The sequence below is a fragment of the Pseudophryne corroboree genome, chromosome 5, assembly GCF_028390025.1.
Source record: "Pseudophryne corroboree isolate aPseCor3 chromosome 5, aPseCor3.hap2, whole genome shotgun sequence".
NCBI classification, from domain to species: Eukaryota; Metazoa; Chordata; class Amphibia; order Anura; family Myobatrachidae; genus Pseudophryne; species Pseudophryne corroboree.
Genome location: NC_086448.1, coordinates 663245838 through 663268751, shown reverse-complemented (window position 1 = coordinate 663268751; position 22914 = coordinate 663245838). Strand labels below are relative to the sequence as shown.

Sequence of the window (22914 nt, the reverse complement as noted above, 5' to 3'; positions counted from 1 at the left end):
ATATTGAATACTCAAGTGTTTGTAAAGACACAGCGCTGTATACAGGCGGCTTTACAAGGGAGTCCTTGCCCTGCAGTCCCAGAGACCAGCTGCAACTATGCTTAGAAAAGGGCGCCCAGCGTCTCAGTCAGGGAGTGAGGGAGAGTGTGAGGCAGCTCCAGGGCGGGAAAATCTGCAGTAGATGATGCCCTGGGCCGGGGAGAGGCTACAGGTCAAGCGCTAGCTCCCCTATGGTGGACTTCCACCCCAGGTACTAGCGAGCCTTATTAAATGGGGCGTTAGTACACCTGACCTGTGCTCTATTGCCCTGGTGATCTAGTGGGGTCCCTGCTCGGTGACAGTGTCCACGCCAGTGCCGCGACCCGTCTCCCTAGGTCTTGGATGGAATGCGATTTAATGGTGGGTCCCGCATGGGGGACCCTATTACCTCCTCCCCGTAGCAGCCATGCGAACTAGGAGAGTGACTGCGACCATGTGCCTAAAGCTGGAGCGTCTCCACCGCAAGTACCTGGGAACAGGCTGTGGGAGTATGTGACGCCGCTTGGGAGGTGTTAGATCCACAGTGCTGAATGTCACACAGACAGCCCAGCTTTGAAGAAATTTTCTGTCAGAAATAGCTTTTCAGCGCTGCCCAGTGCAGCCCACCTGTTAAGTGACCTGCTGCTGCAGACAGCAACTGAAACTGAGCTCACAGTGCCTGGAGGCGGGTTTATAGATGAGGCCCCAATGCATCTTGGGACAGCCTAAAGCTTTAGCGTATTGGTGCCTCTGGATCAAGATCAACTCTTCCCCCAATGTTTCCCTGTGGAAACCAATGTAACCTGCTGCAGAAAAGACAGTTAAGAGCTGATAAAACCTTTTGCTCCCAACCAACAAAGTTTACTTTTACAAAACTACAAGTAAATGTGCAGGATCCCATATGTTTTAACATTCAAGATATACCGTATGTATTACCATTAATTATAAATTCTATGTTGTTTCATTTTCATTGAATGTGTTCAGACTACACTGGAAAGTTTTTTTGTATGTGTTTTGCAGTTTATCTGGATGCCCTTTAAATGCACAAGCCATAAAAAAGGGAAAAGCAGAAGAGCTAATGTCTGTTAAATTGAAGACAAGTGGTGGTAAGGACATCCTGTATCTGTGTACTGTTTATACAAGACCGCTTCAACTAATTGTAATACATTCCTGTCATTGAAACTTATACATATCTCACTGAAAAGATAAATCATAATTCATAATACATAAATATGTCTACTGAATGTGTTTTTGTTGTAGAGCACCATTTTAAATACTACCCAATACTTTATAAAGAAGTAAAATATAACTGTCCTGACATAGCATATATAAAATAACTTAAATCATATACTTAAAAGAGTAGGTTAAAATATCTTTAACTGTGAATATCTATTTTCAGACATAATATTTCAGGTAAAAAGCAACAGTAGTAGTAGTAGTAATAGAAGAAGAAGTAGTAGTAATAGCAGTAGCATAAGCAGCAGTAGTTAGTAGTAGAATTAGTAGTAGTGATAGCAGTAGGTAGTAGAAGTAGTAGTAGATAAAAGTAGTATTAGTAGTAATCAGGGGTGGCTGCAGCCCATGGGTTGAAGCTCACGCAACATCATGCAGGGGGAAGCGGGATATCACATATGAACATACATGCAGTGTTGTATGTAACATGTGCTGACTGCAAGTGTCCGGGAATTGTCAGCACTGCATGTCTTCTTCCAGCCGCCGCTGAACCTGGGACTCAGCATTCAGCATAACATCTCCTGCTAAGCCTGCCCTCAGGCTCCCATAGGCTAGTTTTTACAAGAGTCCGCGGGCATGCTTTAAAGGAGAGTGGAGCCGAATGCAGCATCCCGGGTTCAGCGGTTGCTGGAAGACATGCAGCACTGCCGATCCTTGGACACCTGCAGCCAGCACATATGTTACATACATATGTATGTTCAAATGTGCAATCCCGCTCCACCCTGCATGATGTGTTGTAAGCTGCAGCCCCACTGCTAGTAATAGTAGCAGTAGGTGGTAGTAGTAGTAGTAGTAGTAGTAGCAATAGTTGTAGTAATAGTAGTAGTAGTAGTAGTAGTGGTAGTAGTAATAGTTGCAGTAGGTAGTAGTACTTGTAATAGTAGCAGTAGGTAGTAGAAGTAGTAGTAGTACAGGAGTATAAGTAGTAGTACTTGCAATAGCAGCAGTAGTAGTAGAAGTAGTAGTAGTAATAGTAGTATTATTATTATTATTATCCTTTATTTATATGGCGCCACAAGGGTTCCGCAGCGCCCAATTACAGAGTACATATGCACATAATCAAACAGGAAAACAGTGACTTACAGTTGAAGACAATATAGGACAAGTACAGGGCAACTAAGCATAACTACACCAGTAAACATAGAGATAAGTTCCAGGTGGCTAAAAACTGCGGGATCTGGGCAGTTGAGGATTATTAAAGTAAGAAAAGTATAAGCACATGAGGGAAGAGGGCCCTACTCGTGAGAGCTTACATTCTAAGGGGAGGGGTAGACAGACAGGGGTGACACAGATGGGGTACATAGAGAGCATGGAACAGAGGGTTAGGTTGAGATTTGGCTAGGTTTGGTAAAGAAATGGGTCTTAAGAGCCCGTTTGAAGTTTTGTAGAGAGGTGGAGAGTCTGAGGGGGAGAGGTAAAGAATTCCAGAGAAAGGGAGCAGCACGTGAAAAATCTTGGAGATAGGAGTGGGAGGAAGTAATCAGAAGACAGGAGAGTCGGCGTGCATTAGCAGAGCGAAGAGGACGGGTGGGAGAGTAAAGGGAGATAAGGTCAGAGATGTAGATGGGAGAGGAGTGGGTGAGCGCTTTGTAAGTGAGTGTGAGAAGTTTGAATTGGATTCTGAAAGGGAAGGGAAGCCAGTGTCAACAGGATTGTTGAAGCAGAAGTAGTAGTAGTACTGTAGCAGTAGTAGTAGTAGTAGTAGTAGTAGTAGTAGTAGTAGTAATAGCAGTAAAAGTAGCAGCACGGGCGTAACCATAACTTTATGGGCTTCATAGCAACATTTTGAAGTGGCCCTTTCCCAGTTCCCAGTGCTTCTAGAGAGATATCTCTCTGCAGCAGTTGTTAACATATGCCTCATAATAGTGCCCCTCAAAAAAAGTGTTTTTGAGATTTTTGCAAATTTACAAAAAAATAAAAAATTGAGAAATCACATGTACATAAGTATTCACAGCCTTTGCTCAGTACTTTGTTGATGCACCTTTGGCAGCAATTACAGCCTCAAGTCTTTTTGAATATGATGCCACAAGCTTGGCACACCTATCTTTGGGCAGTTTTGCCCATTCGTCTTTGCAGCACCTCTTAAGCTCCATCAGGTCGGATGGGACAAGCACATTCACAGAGTTGTCCTGAAGCCACTCCTTTGATATCTTGGGTGTGTGCTTAGGGTCGATGCCCTGCTGAAAGATGAACAGTTGCCCCAGTCTGAGGTCAAGAGCTCTCTGGAGCAGGTTTTCATCCAAGATGTCTCTGTACATTGCTGCATTAATCTTTCCCTCTATCCTGACTATTCTCCCAGTTCTTGCCACTGAAAAACATCCCCGCAGCATGATGCTGCCACCACCATGGTTCACTGTAGGGATGGTATTGGCCTGGTGATGAGTGGTGCCTGGTTTCCTCCAAACATGACGCCTGTCATTCACGCCAAAGAGTTAAATCTTTGTTTCATCAGAACAGAGAATTTTGTTTCTCATGGTCTGAGACTCGTTCAGTTGCATTTTGGCAAACTCCGGGCAGGGTGCCATGTGCTTTTTACTAAGGAGTGGCTTCCGTCTGGCCACTCTACCACACAGGCCTGATTGGTGGATTTCTGCAGAGATGGTTGTCCTTCTGGAAGATTCTCCTCTCTCCATAGAGGAATGCTTTAGCTCTGACAGAGTGCCCATCGGGGTCCTGGAACCTCCCTGACTAGGGCCCTTCTTCCCTGATCACTCAGTTTAGACGGCTACCCAGCTCTAGGAAGAGTCCTGGTGGTTCCGAACTTCTTCCATTTATGGATGATGGAGGCCACTGTGCTCATTGGGACCTTCAAAACAGCAGATATTTTTCTGTACCCTTCCCAAGATTTATGCTTCGAGACAATCCTGTTGACAGGATTGTCTCGAGGCACAATTTCTTTGACTTAATGCTTAGTTTGTGCTCAGACATGCACTGTCAAGTGTGGGACAGGGGTGTGCCTTTCCAAATCATGTCCAATCAGCTGAATTTACCACAGATGAACTCCAATTAAGCTGTAGGAACATCTCAAGGATGATCAATGGAAACAGGATGCACCTGAGCTCAATTTTGAGCTTCATGGGAAAGGCTGTGAATACTTATGTACATGTGATTTCTTAGTTTTTTATTTTTAATAAATTAGCAAAAATCCCCAAAACACTTTTTTAACGTTGTCATTATGGGGTATTGTGTGTAGAATTTGAGGGGAAAAAATAAATTGATTCCATTTTGGAATAAGGCTGTAACATAACAAAATGTGGAAAAAGTGAAGCGCTGTGAATACTTTACGGATGCACTGTATGTAACTTTGACAGGGAAGGTGGGCCCCTCTCTGCTCCGGATCCCTAGCAGCTTCACTCCCTGCACCTAGGGTAGCTACGCCCTTGAGTAGTAGTAGTAGTAGTAGCAGCTGTAGTAGTAATAGTAGAAGTACGGTAGTAATAGTAGTAGTATTAGTAATAGTAGTAGTAGTATTAGTAGTAGTAGTAGTAGTAGTAGTAAGAGTAGTAGTAGTAATAGTAGAAGTAGTAGTAGATGTACTGTAGTAGTAGTAATAGTAGTAATAGTAGATGATAGATAAGATAGATAGATAGATAGACAGACAGACAGACAGACAGACAGACAGACAGACAGACAGACAGACAGACAGATAGATAGATAGATAGATAGATAGATAGATAGATAGAAAAATTGTAGTAACTTATATCTGCCATGGCCCTAGATCACTAGAATGACTATTGTTTATGAAATATATGGTTGATCCAAATATGGGGACTCAGGAAAAGATCTGATGGTAATACCTACTGTACAACTGTTTTAATGCAACTGGCACACTGAGTGGCAAATTTGGAAATATTAATCCCATAGTAAAGTTCAGGTTAAAAATTCCAAGTACCCCAAGACACTTACACATAACATGGACAGAGAAACAACCATGCTTGCTTTGAAGCTTACAAACATTGTACTACATAATAAGGTTTAAATATGAGTAATTCTAGCAATGCATCAAGAGATTTATAAAAAAAAAATCATGTTTCTTATACTAGATAGAGTAAGAAAAAAATATAAAATACCTATATGTTACAAATATGAAATTACAAAATGAATCTATGAAATATACCTCAGCTGAACATATGAAAGTCCTTTTTTAAATCAAACACTAACATTTGCAGTTGTTTGAGCAGAGAAGCCATTGAAAAAATAAGAATTTACTTACCGATAATTCTATTTCTCATAGTCCGTAGTGGATGCTGGGGACTCTGAAAGGACCATGGGGTATAGCGGCTCCGCAGGAGACTGGGCACAAAAGTAAAAAGCTTTAGGACTACCTGGTGTGCACTGGCTCCTCCCCCTATGACCCTCCTCCAAGCCTCAGTTAGGATACTGTGCCCGGACGAGCGTACACAATAAGGAAGGATTTTGAATCCCGGGTAAGACTCATACCAGCCACACCAATCACACCGTACAACTTGTGATCTGAACCCAGTTAACAGCATGATAACAGAAGGAGCCTCTGAAAAGATGGCTCACAACAACAATAACCCGATTTTTGTAACAATAACTATGTACAAGTAATGCAGACAATCCGCACTTGGGATGGGCGCCCAGCATCCACTACGGACTATGAGAAATAGAATTATCGGTAAGTAAATTCTTATTTTCTCTAACGTCTTAGTGGATGCTGGGGACTCCGAAAGGACCATGGGGATTATACCAAAGCTCCCAAACGGGCGGGAGAGTGCGGATGACTCTGCAGCACCGAATGAGAGAACTCCAGGTCCTCCTCAGCCAGAGTATCAAATTTGTAGAATTTAGCAAACGTGTTTGCCCCTGACCAAGTAGCTGCTCGGCAAAGTTGTAAAGCCGAGACCCCTCGGGCAGCCGCCCAAGATGAGCCCACTTTCCGTGTGGAATGGGCTTTTACAGATTTTGGCTGTGGCAGGCCTGCCACAGAATGTGCAAGCTGAATTGTACTACAAATCCAACGAGCAATCGTCTGCTTAGAAGCAGGAGCACCCAGCTTGTTGGGTGCATACAGGATAAACAGCGAGTCAGATTTTATGACTCCAGCCGTCCTGGAAACATATATTTTCAGGGCCCTGACTACGTCCAGCAACTTGGAATCCTCCAAGTCCCTAGTAGCCGCAGGCACCACAATAGGCTGGTTTAAGTGAAAAGCTGAAACCACCTTAGGGAGAAATTGAGGACGAGTCCTCAATTCTGCCCTGTCCGTATGAAAAATTAGGTAAGGGCTTTTATAGGATAAAGCCGCCAATTCTGAAACACGCCTGGCTGAAGCCAGGGCTAACAGAATTACCACTTTCCATGTGAGATATTTTAAGTCCACAGTGGTGAGTGGTTCAAACCAATGTGATTTTAGGAATCCCAACACTACATTGAGATCCCAAGGTGCCACTGGAGGCACAAAAGGAGGCTGTATATGCAGTACTCCCTTGACAAACGTCTGAACTTCAGGAACAGAAGCTAGTTCTTTTTGGAAGAATATTGACAGGGCCGAAATTTGAACCTTAATGGACCCTAATTTGAGGCCCATAGACAGTCCTGTTTGCAGGAAATGCAGGAATCGACCCAGTTGAAATTCCTCTGTAGGGGCCTTCCTGGCCTCGCACCACGCAACATATTTTCGCCAAATACGGTGATAATGTCGTACGGTCACATCCTTCCTGGCTTTGATCAGGGTAGGGATGACTTCATCCGGAATGCCTTTTTCCTTCAGGATCTGGCGTTCAACCGCCATGCCGTCAAACGCAGCCGCGGTAAGTCTTGGAACAAACATGGTCCCTGCTGGAGCAGGTCCTTTCTGTTATGCACACCAGTGCCAGCAGGAAAGTACTGGTGTCAGAACTGTTATGCACTCCAGTGTCTGCAGGAATGTACTGGTGTTTGAACTGTTATGCAAAACAGATGGACTCACAGACAAACTGGGGGATATGACATAACGTACACAGAAGGTGATAGGGTAACAAAATACACACAAAGTGAACAGAGAAGCCCAGAGGCTAAGGAACTGGGTATCTCCCTTGTATTAGAACTGCTAAGATGGAAAAAGCAAGATGTTGTGTTTTAATACGTAGAGAACCCGAAATGCTGTTGCTAAGGGCAACAGCAAAACCCTAAAGGGTTACCAACGGGTGTGGCAGTAAACTCCTTGGTCAGAGATGGAATGATAGACACAAGGAGAATCTCCACAATCCTAATTCTCACTTGCAGTGCACAGGTTTTAGCTTACTGCCACTAAACTGACCCCTGACACCTAGCACAGTGAGACAGGATTAGACAGGCAAGTCTTAGAATACAGCCGCAAACTTGCTAAGTTCACAGAGTAGTAACAGAACCCCAGCAAGCTAAACGACTGACTCCAGTCTTACTGCTAGGTCTGGATTGGCAGAGTGTAATACCAAATTCCCAGGCCTATTTGCAGTAAGCAACAAACAAATACAAAGCTACACAGTACTGGCTAACTTTCATGAACTGACTAACCAACAAAGATTCAGCAGCATCTGCTTACCCTGAAAAGAGGCCTTATAAAGCAGGTGCTGTCCACGCCCCACTCAGACCTCACAGACTGTGAGCACAAAAACCAGCACCGGATCCCCTGCCGTGCACAGAGCCTATAACCACTGCACAGCAAAAGACCCGAACCGGAGTATCAGCTGCGCTCAGGTTACTCCACTAGCACTTGTCTCCCGGTTGCCATGACGACGTGGCAGCACAGGGCAGGAGACCCTAACAGTAGCCCCCCTCTGACGAGGGGTCAAAGAACCCCTACCACCGGTTTATCGGGGAACTGCGAGAAGAAAGAGCGTATCAGTCTGGGGGCATGAAGATCACAACTGCGCACCCACGACCGCTCCTCCGGGCCATACCCCTTCCAGTGCACCAAAAATGACAGCCGACCCCGAACCACCTTGGAGTCAAGAATCCTTTCAACAACAAACTCCCTCTGGCCACGTATCAGAAGAGGGGAAGGTCTTCCACTGGAAGAAGGATTACTAATCGCCCGTTTTAAAAGGGAACAATGAAATGTTTTATTGATACCCAAAGAACGGGGCAGATCTAACTGAAATGCCACCGGATTGATAACCCTGGTGATCTTATAAGGGCCGATGAACCGGGGCCCTAACTTATGAGATGGCTGTCTCAACTTCAAATTCTTGGTAGACAACCAGACGAAGTCTCCTAATTTGAAGCTGCAGGGTCTTTTCCGCTTATCAAAAACCCTTTTGGTCACTAATGACACAGACACAAGGGCTTTCTTCACTTTCCGCCAAATACCTCTAAGGACCGAAACCACAGAGGAACCACCAGGCGTGGAGTCCAGGGGGTCAAAAGAATTGGCCTTAGGATGATGCCCATACACACAAAGGAAGGGAGAGATCCCTGTAGCAGAGTGAGCCGCGTTGTTATAGGCAAACTCCGCCATGGACAGATGAGCAACCCAGTCAGTCTGACACTTGGAGACATAACACCTGAGGAACTGCTCCAAGGACTGGTTCACCCTTTCAGTCTGCCCATTAGACTGCGGATGGTAGCCTGACGACAAGCTTACAGAAATCTGGAGATCGGAACAAAATGCCCTCCAGAATTTGGCCACAAACTGGGATCCGCGGTCAGAGACCACATCAAGTGGCAACCCGTGGAGACGCACAACATGCAGCATAAATAATTCAGACAGGCGTCTGGCTGATGGCAGCCCAACCAGTGGAACGAAGTGCGCCATCTTCGAAAACCTGTCAACGACAACCCAGATGGCTGTCATCCCCGAGGATTTGGGCAAGTCCACCACAAAATCCATTGAAATGTGGGTCCATGGCTTAGATGGGATAGAGAGTGGATGTAATGGGCCAACAGGAACCCCTCTAGGAGTCTTATTTCGGGCACAGATGTCACATGCCCGAACCCACTGATCCACATCCTTAGCCACCGAGGGCCACCACACCGCCCTAGATAGCAACTCCCGAGTTCTGGCAATACCCGGGTGCCCTGCCGACTTCTTGGCATGGAATTCCAGGAACACTCGCTGTCTTAACCTAGGAGGCACAAACAAAAGACCTACCGGAAGGTCTGGAGGAGCCTGCTCCTGTGCTCTAAGGACTAATGATAAGAGGTCCTGGGTAATGCCCACTTTAATACATGATGGGGAAACAATGGGCAACGGCTCCTCGGTGGTCTCCTGGATTGGAGCAAAACTCCGCGAGAGCGCATCAGCCTTGATGTTTTTTGACCCAGGGCGATATGTTATCAAAAAATTAAAGCGAGCAAAAAACAAAGCCCATCGTGCCTGCCTGGCATTGAGACGCTTCGCTGACTCTAAATATGCCAGATTCTTATGGTCAGTGAGAATTGAGACCACAAACTTAGCCCCCTCAAGCCAGTGTCTCCACTCCTCGAGTGCATCCTTAATAGCCAACAATTCCCGGTTACCCACGTCATAATTCATCTCGGCAGGCGAAAATTTACGGGAAAAGTAAGCACAGGGATGAAGGCGATTATCAGATACTCCCATCTGAGAAAGCACTGCCCCAATACCCATCTCAGAGGCATCCACCTCCACCACAAAAGGACGCTCTGGATCTGGGTGTCGCAGCACCTTGGCCGAAACAAATGCCCTTTTGAGACGGGCAAAAGCCGCTTTAGCCTCACAAGACCAGTGAGCAACATCCGCCCCTTTCTTAGTGAGTGCCACCAAGGGCGCCACTATAGACGAAAATCCAGCGATAAATCGTCTATAAAAATTCGCAAAGCCCAGGAAACGCTGAAGCGCCTTCAAACTAGTGGGCTGCACCCAATCCAGGACTGCCTGTACCTTGGAACCCTCCATTTGGAAACCTTCTGGGGAGATAATATATCCTAGAAATGCGATTTGCTGAACTTCAAATTCGCACTTCTCCAGCTTCGCCCCAAGCCGGTTGTCTCTGAGTTTCTGGAGGACTAAGCGTACATGCTTCCGATGTTCCTCCAGGGAATGGGAGAAGATTAGGATGTCATCTAAGTATACAACTAAGAATCTATCCAAATATTCCCTGAGCACATCATTCATGAAATCCTGGAAGACTGCCGGGGCATTACAGAGCCCAAAAGGCATCACCAAATATTCATAATGCCCTGAGTGGGTATTAAAGGCAGTCTTCCATTCATCCCCCTCTCTTATTCGGATTAGATTGTACGCACCGCGTAGGTCAATCTTAGAAAAAATGGTGGCAGTACGAAGCTGGTCAAACAAGACCGAAATGAGAGGCAGTGGGTATGAGTTTTTAATCGTGATACGGTTCAATTCCCTGAAGTCGATGCAGGGTCGCAACGAACCGTCCTTTTTACCCACGAAGAAGAACCCCGACCCAACTGGAGACTGTGAAGGTCTGATAAATCCCTTAGCCAAGTTCTCCTGAATGTACTCTGCCATAGCCTGAGTCTCAGGACGTGACAGGGAGTACAACCTGCTCTTGGGAAGCTTAGCATTTGGCAACAAATCAATGGCACAGTCATAGGGGCGATGGGGAGGTAGTACCTCTGCAACTTTTTTGGAGAACACGTCCGCAAAATCTGCATAACACCCTGGCAATCCTGGCAAACTTAGCTGCGAGAGCCTGACTGGAAGGCTCAAGCAACTCCTGAAACAATCAGTACCCCAACTAAGAATCTCCCCAGAGACCCAGTCAAATTGAGGATTGTGGGCCCTTAACCAGGGTAACCCCAACACCAATGGGGCAAAAGTACAGACAGTCACATAAAAGGACAATTTTTCAGAGTGTGTGGCTCCAATAAACAAAGAAATCTGGCTAGTGCAAGAGGTAATTTTACCTTGGGATAATGGTTCCCCGTTTAACCCACAAATCTCAATTTCCGATGCCAAGGGTACTAAGGGAACAGAGTGTTTCAGGGCGAATTGGCGGTCCATAAAAACCCCGTCGGCCCCACTGTCCACAAAGGCCTCAGTCTTGACAGTTTGACCGAGGATCTTCAAGGTCACCGGAATGATAAAAGTCTTCTTGGGAAATTCTGACTTCTGGCCTGACAGGATATTTCCCATCACCCTCAGGCCCTGAAGTTTTCCGGCTTTTCTGGGCATGATACTACCACATGACCTTTATTCCCACAGTACAAACACAACCCCTGCTGTCTCCTCCGCGTCTTCTCACGCGAGGAGAGGCGGGTAGCCCCAATCTGCATAGGCTCCTCAGAAAATTCCTCAGAGTCTGAGGTTCCCTTGGGAAGGAAGGAAATCTCAGTCTCCCTTTCAAGCCTACGTTCTCTCAGCCGTCTATCCACCCGGATGGATAACTGCATGAGCTGATCCAAGCTATCAGGCAAGGGATATTGTACCAGTTGGTCCTTTATCTGGTTAGAAAGACCTCTTCGGTACTGGTGTCTCAGGGCTGGGTCATTCCACTGGGTATCATGGGCCAACCTCCGAAACTCCGTACAGTAAACCTCAACTGGCCTTCGCCCTTGCTTAAGGATCGAAATCTGAGCCTCGGCTGAGGCCGTCTTGTCAGGGTCATCATACAACATGCCCAGTGCCGTAAAAAAAGCATCAACACTTTTAAGCGACGGACAGTCAGGCTGCAACCCATATGCCCAGACCTGTGGGTCTCCTTGTAGCAAGGAAATCACTATGCCCACCCGCTGAATCTCCGACCCAGAAGACTGAGGCCTAAGCCGGAAGTATAGCTTGCAGCTCTCCTTGAAACAAAAGAACTGCGAGCGATCTCCAGAAAAACGATCCGGGAGATTTACTTTCGGCTCCTTAACCCCTGCAGGTGCTGCTGCTGCGGGAGCTCCGCCAGCAGCCTGGGAGGTGTGCATTTTAATGGACAAATCATTAAATTGTCGAGTCAGGACCTGCACCTTATCGACCACCTGTTGCAATGTATTTTGAGGGGTATGCTCCATATTCCCACAAAATTTCAACAGGAGTATTAGGCTGCTGAATATGTTATGCACACCAGTGCCAGCAGGAAAGTACTGGTGTCAGAACTGTTATGCACTCCAGTGTCTGCAGGAATGTACTGGTGTTTGAACTGTTATGCAAAACAGATGGACTCACAGACAAACTGGGGGATATGACATAACGTACACAGAAGGTGATAGGGTAACAAAATACACACAAAGTGAACAGAGAAGCCCAGAGGCTAAGGAACTGGGTATCTCCCTTGTATTAGAACTGCTAAGATGGAAAAAGCAAGATGTTGTGTTTTAATACGTAGAGAACCCGAAATGCTGTTGCTAAGGGCAACAGCAAAACCCTAAAGGGTTACCAACGGGTGTGGCAGTAAACTCCTTGGTCAGAGATGGAATGATAGACACAAGGAGAATCTCCACAATCCTAATTCTCACTTGCAGTGCACAGGTTTTAGCTTACTGCCACTAAACTGACCCCTGACACCTAGCACAGTGAGACAGGATTAGACAGGCAAGTCTTAGAATACAGCCGCAAACTTGCTAAGTTCACAGAGTAGTAACAGAACCCCAGCAAGCTAAACGACTGACTCCAGTCTTACTGCTAGGTCTGGATTGGCAGAGTGTAATACCAAATTCCCAGGCCTATTTGCAGTAAGCAACAAACAAATACAAAGCTACACAGTACTGGCTAACTTTCATGAACTGACTAACCAACAAAGATTCAGCAGCATCTGCTTACCCTGAAAAGAGGCCTTATAAAGCAGGTGCTGTCCACGCCCCACTCAGACCTCACAGACTGTGAGCACAAAAACCAGCACCGGATCCCCTGCCGTGCACAGAGCCTATAACCACTGCACAGCAAAAGACCCGAACCGGAGTATCAGCTGCGCTCAGGTTACTCCACTAGCACTTGTCTCCCGGTTGCCATGACGACGTGGCAGCACAGGGCAGGAGACCCTAACACTTTCTTAGAGGTAGAGGCCACGGGTCTTCCGTGAGCATCTCTTGAATTTCCGGGTACCAAGTCCTTCTTGGCCAATCCGGAGCCACGAGTATAGTCTTTACTCCTCTCCTTCTTATGATTCTCAGTACTTTTGGTATGAGAGGAAGAGGAGGGAACACATACACTGACTGGTACACCCACGGTGTTACCAGAGCGTCCACAGCTATTGCCTGAGGGTCCCTTGACCTGGCGCAATACCTGTCCAGTTTTTTGTTGAGGCGGGACGCCATCATGTCCACCTTTGGTTTTTCCCAACGGTTCACAATCATGTGGAAGACTTCTGGGTGAAGTCCCCACTCCCCCGGGTGAAGATCGTGCCTGCTGAGGAAGTCTGCTTCCCAGTTGTCCACTCCCGGAATGAACACTGCTGACAGTGCTATCACATGATTTTCCGCCCAGCGAAGAATCCTTGCCACTTCCGTCATTGCCCTCCTGCTTCTTGTGCCGCCCTGTCTGTTTACGTGGGTGACTGCCGTGATGTTGTCCGACTGGATCAACACCGGCTGACCCTGAAGCAGAGGTCTCGCCTGACTTAGGGCATTGTAAATGGCCCTTAGTTCCAGGATATTTTTGTGAAGTGACGTTTCCATGCTTGACCACAAGCCCTGGAAATTTCTTCCCTGTGTGACTGCTCCCCAGCCTCTCAGGCTGGCATCCGTGGTCACCAGGACCCAATCCTGAATGCCGAATCTGCGGCCCTCTAGGAGATGAGCACTCTGTAACCACCACAGGAGAGACACCCTTGTTCTTGGAGACAGGGTTATCCGCTGATGCATTTGAAGATGCGATCCGGACCATTTGTCCAGCAGATCCCACTGAAAAGTTCTTGCGTGGAATCTGCCGAATGGAATCGCTTCGTAAGAAGCCACCATCTTTCCCAGGACCCTTGTGCATTGATGTACTGACACTTGGCCTGGTCTTAGGAGGTTCCTGACTAGGTCGGATAACTCCCTGGCTTTCTCTTCCGGGAGAAACACCTTTTTCTGTACTGTGTCCAGAATCATTCCTAGGAACAGCAGACGTGTCGTCGGAATCAGCTGCGATATTGGAATGTTTAGAATCCATCCGTGCTGTCGTAGCACTACTTGAGATAGTGCTACTCCGACCTCTAACTGTTCCCTGGACCTTGCCCTTATCAGGAGATCGTCCAAGTAAGGGATAATTAAGACGCCTTTTCTTCGAAGAAGAATCATCATTTCGGCCATTACCTTGGTAAAGACCCGGGGTGCCGTGGACAATCCAAACGGCAGCGTCTGAAACTGATAGTGACAGTTCTGTACCACAAACCTGAGGTACCCTTGGTGAGAAGGGCAAATTGGGACATGGAGGTAAGCATCCTTGATGTCCAGAGACACCATATAGTCCCCTTCTTCCAGGTTCGCTACCACTGCTCTGAGTGACTCCATCTTGAACTTGAACCTTTTTATGTAAGTGTTCAAGGATTTCAGATTTAATTAAAATGGGTCTCACCGAGCCGTCCGGCTTCGGTACCACAAACAGCGTGGAATAATACCCCTTTCCCTGGTGAAGGAGGGGTACCTTGATTATCACTTGCTGGGAATACAGCTTGTGAATGGCTTCCAATACCGCCTCCCTGTCGGGGAGAGACGTTGGTAAAGCAGACTTCAGGAACCGGCGAGGGGGAGACGTCTCGAATTCCAATTTGTACCCCTGAGATACTACCTGCAGGATCCAGGGGTCCACTTGCGAGTGAGCCCACTGCGCGCTGAAATTCTTGAGTCGGGCCCCCACCGTGCCTGAGTCCGCTTGTAAGGCCCCAGCGTCATGCTGAGGACTTGGCAGAAGCGGGGGAGGGCTTCTGTTCGTGGGAAGAGGCTGTCTGCTGCAGTCTTTTTCCCCTTCCTCTGCCCCGGGGCAGATATGAGTTGCCTTTTGCCCGCTTGCCCTTATGGGGACGAAAGGACTGAGCCTGAAAATACGGTATCTTTTTCTGCTGCGAGGTGACTTGGGGTAAAAAGGTGGATTTCCCAGCCGTTGCCGTGGCCACCAGGTCCGATAGACCGACCCCAAATAACTCCTCCCCTTTATACGGCAATACTTCCATATGCCGTTTGAAATCCGCATCACCTGACCACTGTCGCGTCCATAACCCTCTTCTGGCAGAAATGGACATCGCACTTACTCTTGATGCCAGCGTGCAAATATCCCTCTGTGCATCACGCATATATAGAAATGCATCCTTTAAATGCTCTATAGTCAATAATATATTGTCCCTGTCCAGGGTATCAATATTTTCAGTCAGGGAATCCGACCAAGCCACCCCAGCACTGCACATCCAGGCTGAGGCGATTGCTTGTCGCAGTATAATACCAGTATGTGTGTATATACTTTTTAGGATATTTTCCAGCTTCCTATCAGCTGGTTCCTTGAGGGCGGCCGTATCTGGAGACGGTAACGCCACTTGTTTTGATAAGCGTGTGAGCGCCTTATCCACTCTAGGGGGTGTTTCCCAACGCGCCCTAACCTCTGGCGGGAAAGGGTATAATGCCAATAATTTTTTAGAAATTAGCAGTTTTTTATCGGGGGAAACCCACGCTTCATCACACACCTCATTTAATTCATCTGATTCAGGAAAAACTACGGGTAGTTTTTTCACACCCCACATAATACCCTTCTTTGTGGTATTTGTAGTATCAGAAATGTTCAAAACCTCCTTCATTGCCGTGATCATGTAACGTGTGGCCCTACTGGAAAATACGTTTGTTTCCTCACCGTCGACACTGGAGTCAGTGTCCGTGTCAGTGTCTGTATCGACCTGAGGTAACGGGCGTTTTATAGCCCCTGACGGTGTTTGAGACGCCTGTACAGGTATTAACTGATTTGCCGGCTGTCTCATGTCGTCAACAGTCTTTTGTAAAGTGCCGACACTATCACGTAATTCTTTCCATAAGACCATCCAGTCAGGTGTCGACTCCCTAGGGGGTGACATCACTAACACAGGCAATTGCTCCGCCTCCACATCATTTTCCTCCTCATACATGTCGACACAGCGTACTGACACACAGCACACACACAGGGAATGCTCTGATAGAGGACAGGACCCCACTAGCCCTTTGGGGAGACAGAGGGAGAGTTTGCCAGCACACACCAGAGCGCTATATATATATATAGGGATAACCTTATATAAGTGTTTTTCCCTAATATAGCTGCTGTATATATTACTATGCCAATTTAGTGCCCCCCCTCTCTTGTTTTACCCTGTTTCTGTAGTGCAGGACTGCAGGGGAGAGTCAGGGAGCCTTCCTCCAACGGAGCTGTGAGGAAAATATGGCGCCAGTGTGCTGAGGAGATAGGCTCCGCCCCCTTATCGGCGGCCTTTCTCCCGCTTTTTAATGGAAAAATGGCAGGGGTTAAATGCATCCATATAGCCCAGGAGCTATATGTGATGTATTTTTTTGCCAAACAAAGGTTTTTTATTGCATCTCAGGGCGCTCCCCCCAGCGCCCTGCACCCTCAGTGACCGGAGTGTGAAGTGTGCTGAGAGCAATGGCGCACAGCTGCGGTGCTGTGCGCTACCTTACTGAAGACAGGACGTCTTCTGCCGCCGATTTTACGGACCTCTTCACTCTTCTGGCTCTGTAAGGGGGACGGCGGCGCGGCTCCGGGACCCATCCATGGCTGGGCCTGTGATCGTCCCTCTGGAGCTAATGTCCAGTAGCCTAAGAAGCCCAATCCACTCTGCACGCAGGTGAGTTCGCTTCTTCTCCCCTTAGTCCCTCGGTGCAGTGAGCCTGTTGCCAGCAGGTCTCACTGAAAATAAAAAACCTACTTTAAACTTTTACACTAAGCAGCTCAGGAGAGCCCCTTAGCCTGCACCCGTCTCGTTCGGGCACAAAAATCTAACTGAGGCTTGGAGGAGGGTCATAGGGGGAGGAGCCAGTGCACACCAGGTAGTCCTAAAGCTTTTTACTTTTGTGCCCAGTCTCCTGCGGAGCCGCTATACCCCATGGTCCTTTCGGAGTCCCCAGCATCCACTAGGACGTTAGAGAAAAGAAAGTAAAGACTATTATACGCAAAAGGTGAATATGAGTATAAAAGTGAAAAAGACAAGGGCCCTCATTCCGAGTTGTTCGCTCGGTAAATTTCATCGCATCGCAGCGATTTTCCGCTTAGTGCGCATGCGCAATGTCCGCACTGCGACTGCGCCAAGTAAATTTGCTATGAAGATATGATTTTTACTCACGGCTTTTTCTTCGCTCCGGCGATCGTAGTGTGATTGACAGGAAATGGGTGTTACTTGGCGGAAACACGGCGTTTTATGGGCGTGTGGATAAAAACGCTACCGTTTCCGGAAAAAGCGCGGGAGTGGCTGGAGAAACGGAGGAGTGTCTGGGCGAACGCTGGGTGTGTTTGTGACGTCAAACCAGGAACGACAAGCACTGAACTGATCGCAGATGCCGAGTAAGTCTGAAGCTACTCTGAAACTGCTACGAGGTGTGTAATCGCAATATTGCGAATACATCGTTCGCAATTTTAAGAAGCTAAGATTCACTCCCAGTAGGCGGCGGCTTAGCGTGTGCAATACTGCTAAAATCGCCTTGCGAGCGAACAACTCGGAATGAGGGCCAATGACTGAAATCTAACAAAGTTCTATAACCCAGTAAAAATATTTTTTATAAAAGACAACAGATCATGTTATGTGCAGAGACATGTACAGTACCTAGGGGGTTAATAGACAACAAAGGAAAAGAACACAAGCCAGACATAGAGATATGCAGCTTTCGCCTTTGGCAGCAGCCTTGTGGTATGCAGATGCCCACAGGACTTGATAAACATTAATACTCAGGATCTACAGTATGTGGCTGACAGGTAAAAGACAGGGGGACTGATCCTAAGAGCCAGCTTTTCAAAATGATTGGGAGCACTGTCATTATGCCCCCTTGTGACTGATAAATGCCATGCATAGAAATGATTAGTTGCAGCAACTGCACCCACAGAGCTAGCTCCTATGAAATGGCAATGGAGTTTACCAGATTATGGTGGCCCAGATAGATTTAAGCATAATCAACATGGCAAAGTCAAAATGTAGTCATATACGCTATATGGGATCCGGACATCATCCCGACAGTCGGGATCCCAGCAGTCAAAATACTGACGTCGGTGCTGGCATCCCGACAGGGAGCAGAATCCCTGCAGTGGAATCCCGACTGCCGGGATCCCGAACAAGCGCTTACCAGGACAGCTCTCCTGTAAGCCGTGTGTGTGTGTGTGTGTGTGTGTGTGTGTGTATGTGCGTGCGTGTGTGTGTGTGTGTGTGTGTGTGTGTGTGTGTGTGTGGGGGGGGGGGTTGTTAGGTTTATACATCGGGGGGAGGGTTAGGCTCTGGGAAAGGGATAGTTAGGGTTAGGCTGCAGGGAGGTGGGTTAGGTTTAGGCACCCCCAGGGAGGGTTAGGGTTAGGCTGCGGGCACAGGAGGATTAGGTTTAGGCTGCAGGAAGGGGGGGGGTTAGGTTTAGATACCACCAAGGATGGTTAGGGCTAGGCTGCCAGGGGGGAGGTTTAGGCTGTGGAAAGCGGGGGGTTAGGAGGCATTGGAGGCAGGTAAGTATACTTACCTAGCCCCTGTCGGGATTCTAAGCACCAGGATGCTGTGGTTGGTCTTTTGACCTCTGGCATCCCAAACACCGGCATATTGTATCCAACTCCTATTCCTATTATACAATAATAGTCAGGGATGCACCGAGCATAATGCAACTAGTACCACCACGCATGGTGTTAGACTGTGGGGTAGGCCCAGCTGCCCTTCACTTGCAGCAACATAACATGTCTATAGTAGGTTCCTGGCTATGGATCCCTCCAGCGTGGTTCACATAGAATTTAGTAGGCCCAAACCATGGAGGAGGGGGAATTTGGAATGTAGTGGTGCCATAGAGATACATGGTATAATTGATTATGTAGTGGTGCCAGAGAGAACCCGAGAAATATGGTATGTAATGAGGTCTGGGAGATGGGATTAAGAGAGCTGCCAAGGGCACTAGAATATCCAAGTAGGAAAAGGAAACTAAAGGTAAAAGCTAGGTAGCTAGAATGGCAGAGCCAGTCTGTGTAGCACATAGCCTAAGAGCAACCTGTACAATACTTCCAGAGTTCCTTATTCCGCATTCCAGTAGTGTCTAACAGTCAATGTTCTGTTTAAAAAAAAAGTTATAAATATTATAAAGTCATACACTGTCAACGCAACTGCAGTTTGCACAGATTCAATATATGATATTCACAATACAAATATAATAGTTAAAACCAAACTTTTTTCCTGTTATTTTATTATTATTCAAAAACTGAACAGTAATATAGTTTGTCAGAAATATTTATTCACAGATCAGTCCCAAAATTAAATCAAACACATGAATTGCTGATTAACAAGCTAATAACCAATTGATTCAAATATATGTCCAGTTGTACCTTTATTTGTCTTATTAGCATGACTAATTTTACAAAGTATAAAATGCTTGAGAACTTACTTTAGAATTGTAGTTAAGAATTGTGAATTTGTTATGTTAAATTAATTGAAATAAAGGGTGTTTTTAAAGATAATAGGTTGACAGTTAAAAGGTAGACAAGCAATAGGTCAACACCGAATGGTCAACATGCATATGGTTGACATGGTCAAAAGGTCAACAGGTTCAAATGGTTGACATGACAATGGTTGACACGTGAAAAGGTTGACATGAGTTTTTTTGGATTCTTTTTTATTTTGCACTTTTTCATACTTTACCATCCACGTCACACGTGAACTACAATTGGGAATAGTAACCTAGCCCAAAGCTTGCGAGCCATGCGAGGGGATGCGGTGCACTAATTGGGGATCCACATGCAGGAACGGAAATGTTGACACAAAAAAAAAATCAAAAAGTCTTTTTGACCTTTTCATGTACCAACCATTTCCCAGTCGACCATTTGGTGTTGACCTAGACATTTTTGACCTTCTGACTGTTGTCCCTTTGATTCATAACTGTTTTTAAACATGAATCAATGCACCATAGCAATATGCTATATGGAAATATTATGTGTGAATTTCTAGCCTGTCATGGGCCAGTACTTCAATAAGGTAATTGTATCATTGCATTTGCTTAGATGCAGCAAAAATAACTTTTTAGGTATTTCATATACCAGTATATATATTCATATACCATATATATTCGGTCGGTATACTATCAACTCTCAGAAACAGGCTCCTCTTCCCCAAACACATGACTCAAAATAGCACAGAGTTTTAGATACATGCCCACAAGATGACACTCCCACAAGTGAGAGTGGTTACATGCAACTGCATTGCCACCACCTAGTTCCCGCCCCAAAATGCTCTTTTTCATAGACAGATATCTGGTACTTGGTTAACAGATTTTCAATTCCCATTAAAGCTGTTTGATTATGGATCATTCCATCTGATATGTTATTACGGTACTTTAAAACACATACTTTTAAATACTAGAACACCCATACACAACCTATCATAAAAATATACAGTAACAAGATAAAATAAACTTCAAAATGATCATTTGAACACTGGCATTGTGCTAAAAATATTAATGTGTTATTGTACCCAGCAGGCATAGAAAATGGGGATGATATCAGGAATTTAGATGAAGAGATCAAAGAACTGAATGAATCAAATTTGAAGATAGAAGCTGACATGCTGAAACTTCAAACCCAGGTTTGAAAACAATTTTAGTAACTATGGCTAAATAATGCATTTTGGAGACTTTAAATTTAATCAGAAGACCCTATTATGCATGTCTATTGTTAAATAAAGTACTTTGTAATACTTTTAAGTATTTGTTGAATTATGTGGAATTAAGGGATGATTCCACTTTCTAAGAAGTTGTTTGAAAAATGTTCCCTTAGCTTAATGGTTGAAATTCACACTTAGTGAAGCCCCTTTTTCTGTGGTGTGGTATGAAATCAGGCATTCTGATAGGAAATTAACAGAGGTGGGTTTGTACAGTGCTCAGAAATGTCAATAACAATAAGAATAAATTAGCATACGGCTTGATGAAAGTACATTACATAAAATATGATATTTAAGAAGGATACCTCAATACTAAATTAACTATTTTTAGAACATCTAGTATCAGCTCTGAATTACCCCCATTATCCAGTCTTTAGCAAGGAAGCTTGCAGTAGATGGTAACTGGCTGTTGCAAATGCTAGATGTCTAAATTTCTACTATCAATCCTGGTCCAGATGATGATCAAGTAGCCCGAAAGGTGATTAATAAATAAAGTGCTTTACCCATTTTGTTGTGGAATTAAACCCACAGCTTCTTCAGAAGCATGTATCATAACATTTAAAATGCTGCCATATATACACAAGAAAGATAAAACAAGTAACAGTTGGGGAACCATTTTCAATCAAGCAGTATGTAAAAATAATAAATAACTATATTGGCTAGAAGGCAATCATTATCTCAGTAAATATGTTTCTAAAAGCAATATAAAAAAAAAGAATAGAGTGGACCATTGACCAATTAACGCAGCATAGCAAGGGGCATTACTGTGTGGGGCATACTTTAGTACAAGGAGCATTACACTGCGGGGCATAATATGTTGCTAGTGGCATTACAGTTTGGGGCATAATATGGTTAAACCAGTATTTTCCTGCAAGGCGATGCCCATTTTAGCAAGACCACACCGATTTCAGCAAGAACACGCTCCCTTTTTCTGGGGATGATAAGCTGGAACTCTCTATACTGTACAACATCCTGAAAAATTAACCTCTAAATCTAGAACTAAAGTTAAGAGGACCATACCCATTTGTCAGAAATGTGTCTCTACTGAATCTATGTATCCCCGATTCCTTCCATGAATAACTCCATGGTCAGTGGACTCAAACATTATCATTTTCTAGTACACAGAGATATTACAGCACATTGCAATACTGCATAACACAAATCTGTGCTTTTATTGGCCACAACAATCAAGGCAGAGGGGCGTCACCTTGTTGCAAACTACATCTCAGCACTTCTATTCACAACAGCAATCTGAGGTGCAACACCTCTCAGTATCCATTGTACACCATTCAATCATAGGCAGGCTTTGAGGGATATCAATGTATTGCCTTGTTATTTCACTTTGATTTTCCTAATTGAATTGCCCCCCAACAGTCTTCATGTGAACCTCCATTGAGACAGGTTAATAGCAGTAATCTTTCAGTTAGCAGAAATAGCTATATCATGCAGTAAAAGGCAGGTCCAACCAGGGGTGTATCTACCTATTGGCCAGGATGGCACTCGCCAGGGGCGCCAGGCAGGAAGGGGGCGCCGTCCGGCTGTGCCATCCATGGCCAGGGGGTAGAGCAAAGTGGTACTGTTAGACTTGGTGACTGTCTGTTAGTACCAGCGCCAGTGTCCGGCAGCAGCGCACTACACCTCATTTGTAATCAGACTCAACATAAACTACAGCTCCCAGCAGCCCTTGTTGCTGGGAGCTCCTGGCACCAAGGGCTGCTAGGAGCTGCAGTTTACTTTGAGTCTGATTGATCACTAGTGCTGAGCTGTGCCGCTGGACACTGGCGTTGGCAGTGACAGACAGTCACCAGGTACAGTCAGAGACGGACTGCACTGCCCTGCATTGGGCTAGGGCCGTGGATGGAGTGGAAGCACGGGGGTGGAACTACATGACACTCACTGCCAGGCAGCCCAGCAGTATGGAAAGTGTGAGGTTCTATTTCCAGTGTAATAGGTTGTGGGTTCTAATACTGGGTATGACACTTGTAAAATAATT

General features: G+C 45.8%; 1 protein-coding gene across 7 annotated transcripts in view; it reads left to right on the top strand.

The window, feature by feature from the left end:
• Nucleotides 1-22914, top strand: part of ST18 (ST18 C2H2C-type zinc finger transcription factor) — a 340135-nt gene that overhangs the window by 293196 nt on the left and 24025 nt on the right. For 5 of the 7 annotated variants that reach the window (XM_063923708.1, XM_063923706.1, XM_063923713.1 and 2 more), the window contains 2 exons: nt 1039-1124; nt 20740-20846. In XM_063923708.1, the coding sequence (XP_063779778.1) occupies nt 1039-1124; nt 20740-20846 (193 nt within the window). The remainder of the gene's footprint in view (nt 1-1038; nt 1125-20739; nt 20847-22914) is intronic. The other 2 variants (XM_063923709.1, XM_063923707.1) reach the window with 1 other exon arrangement.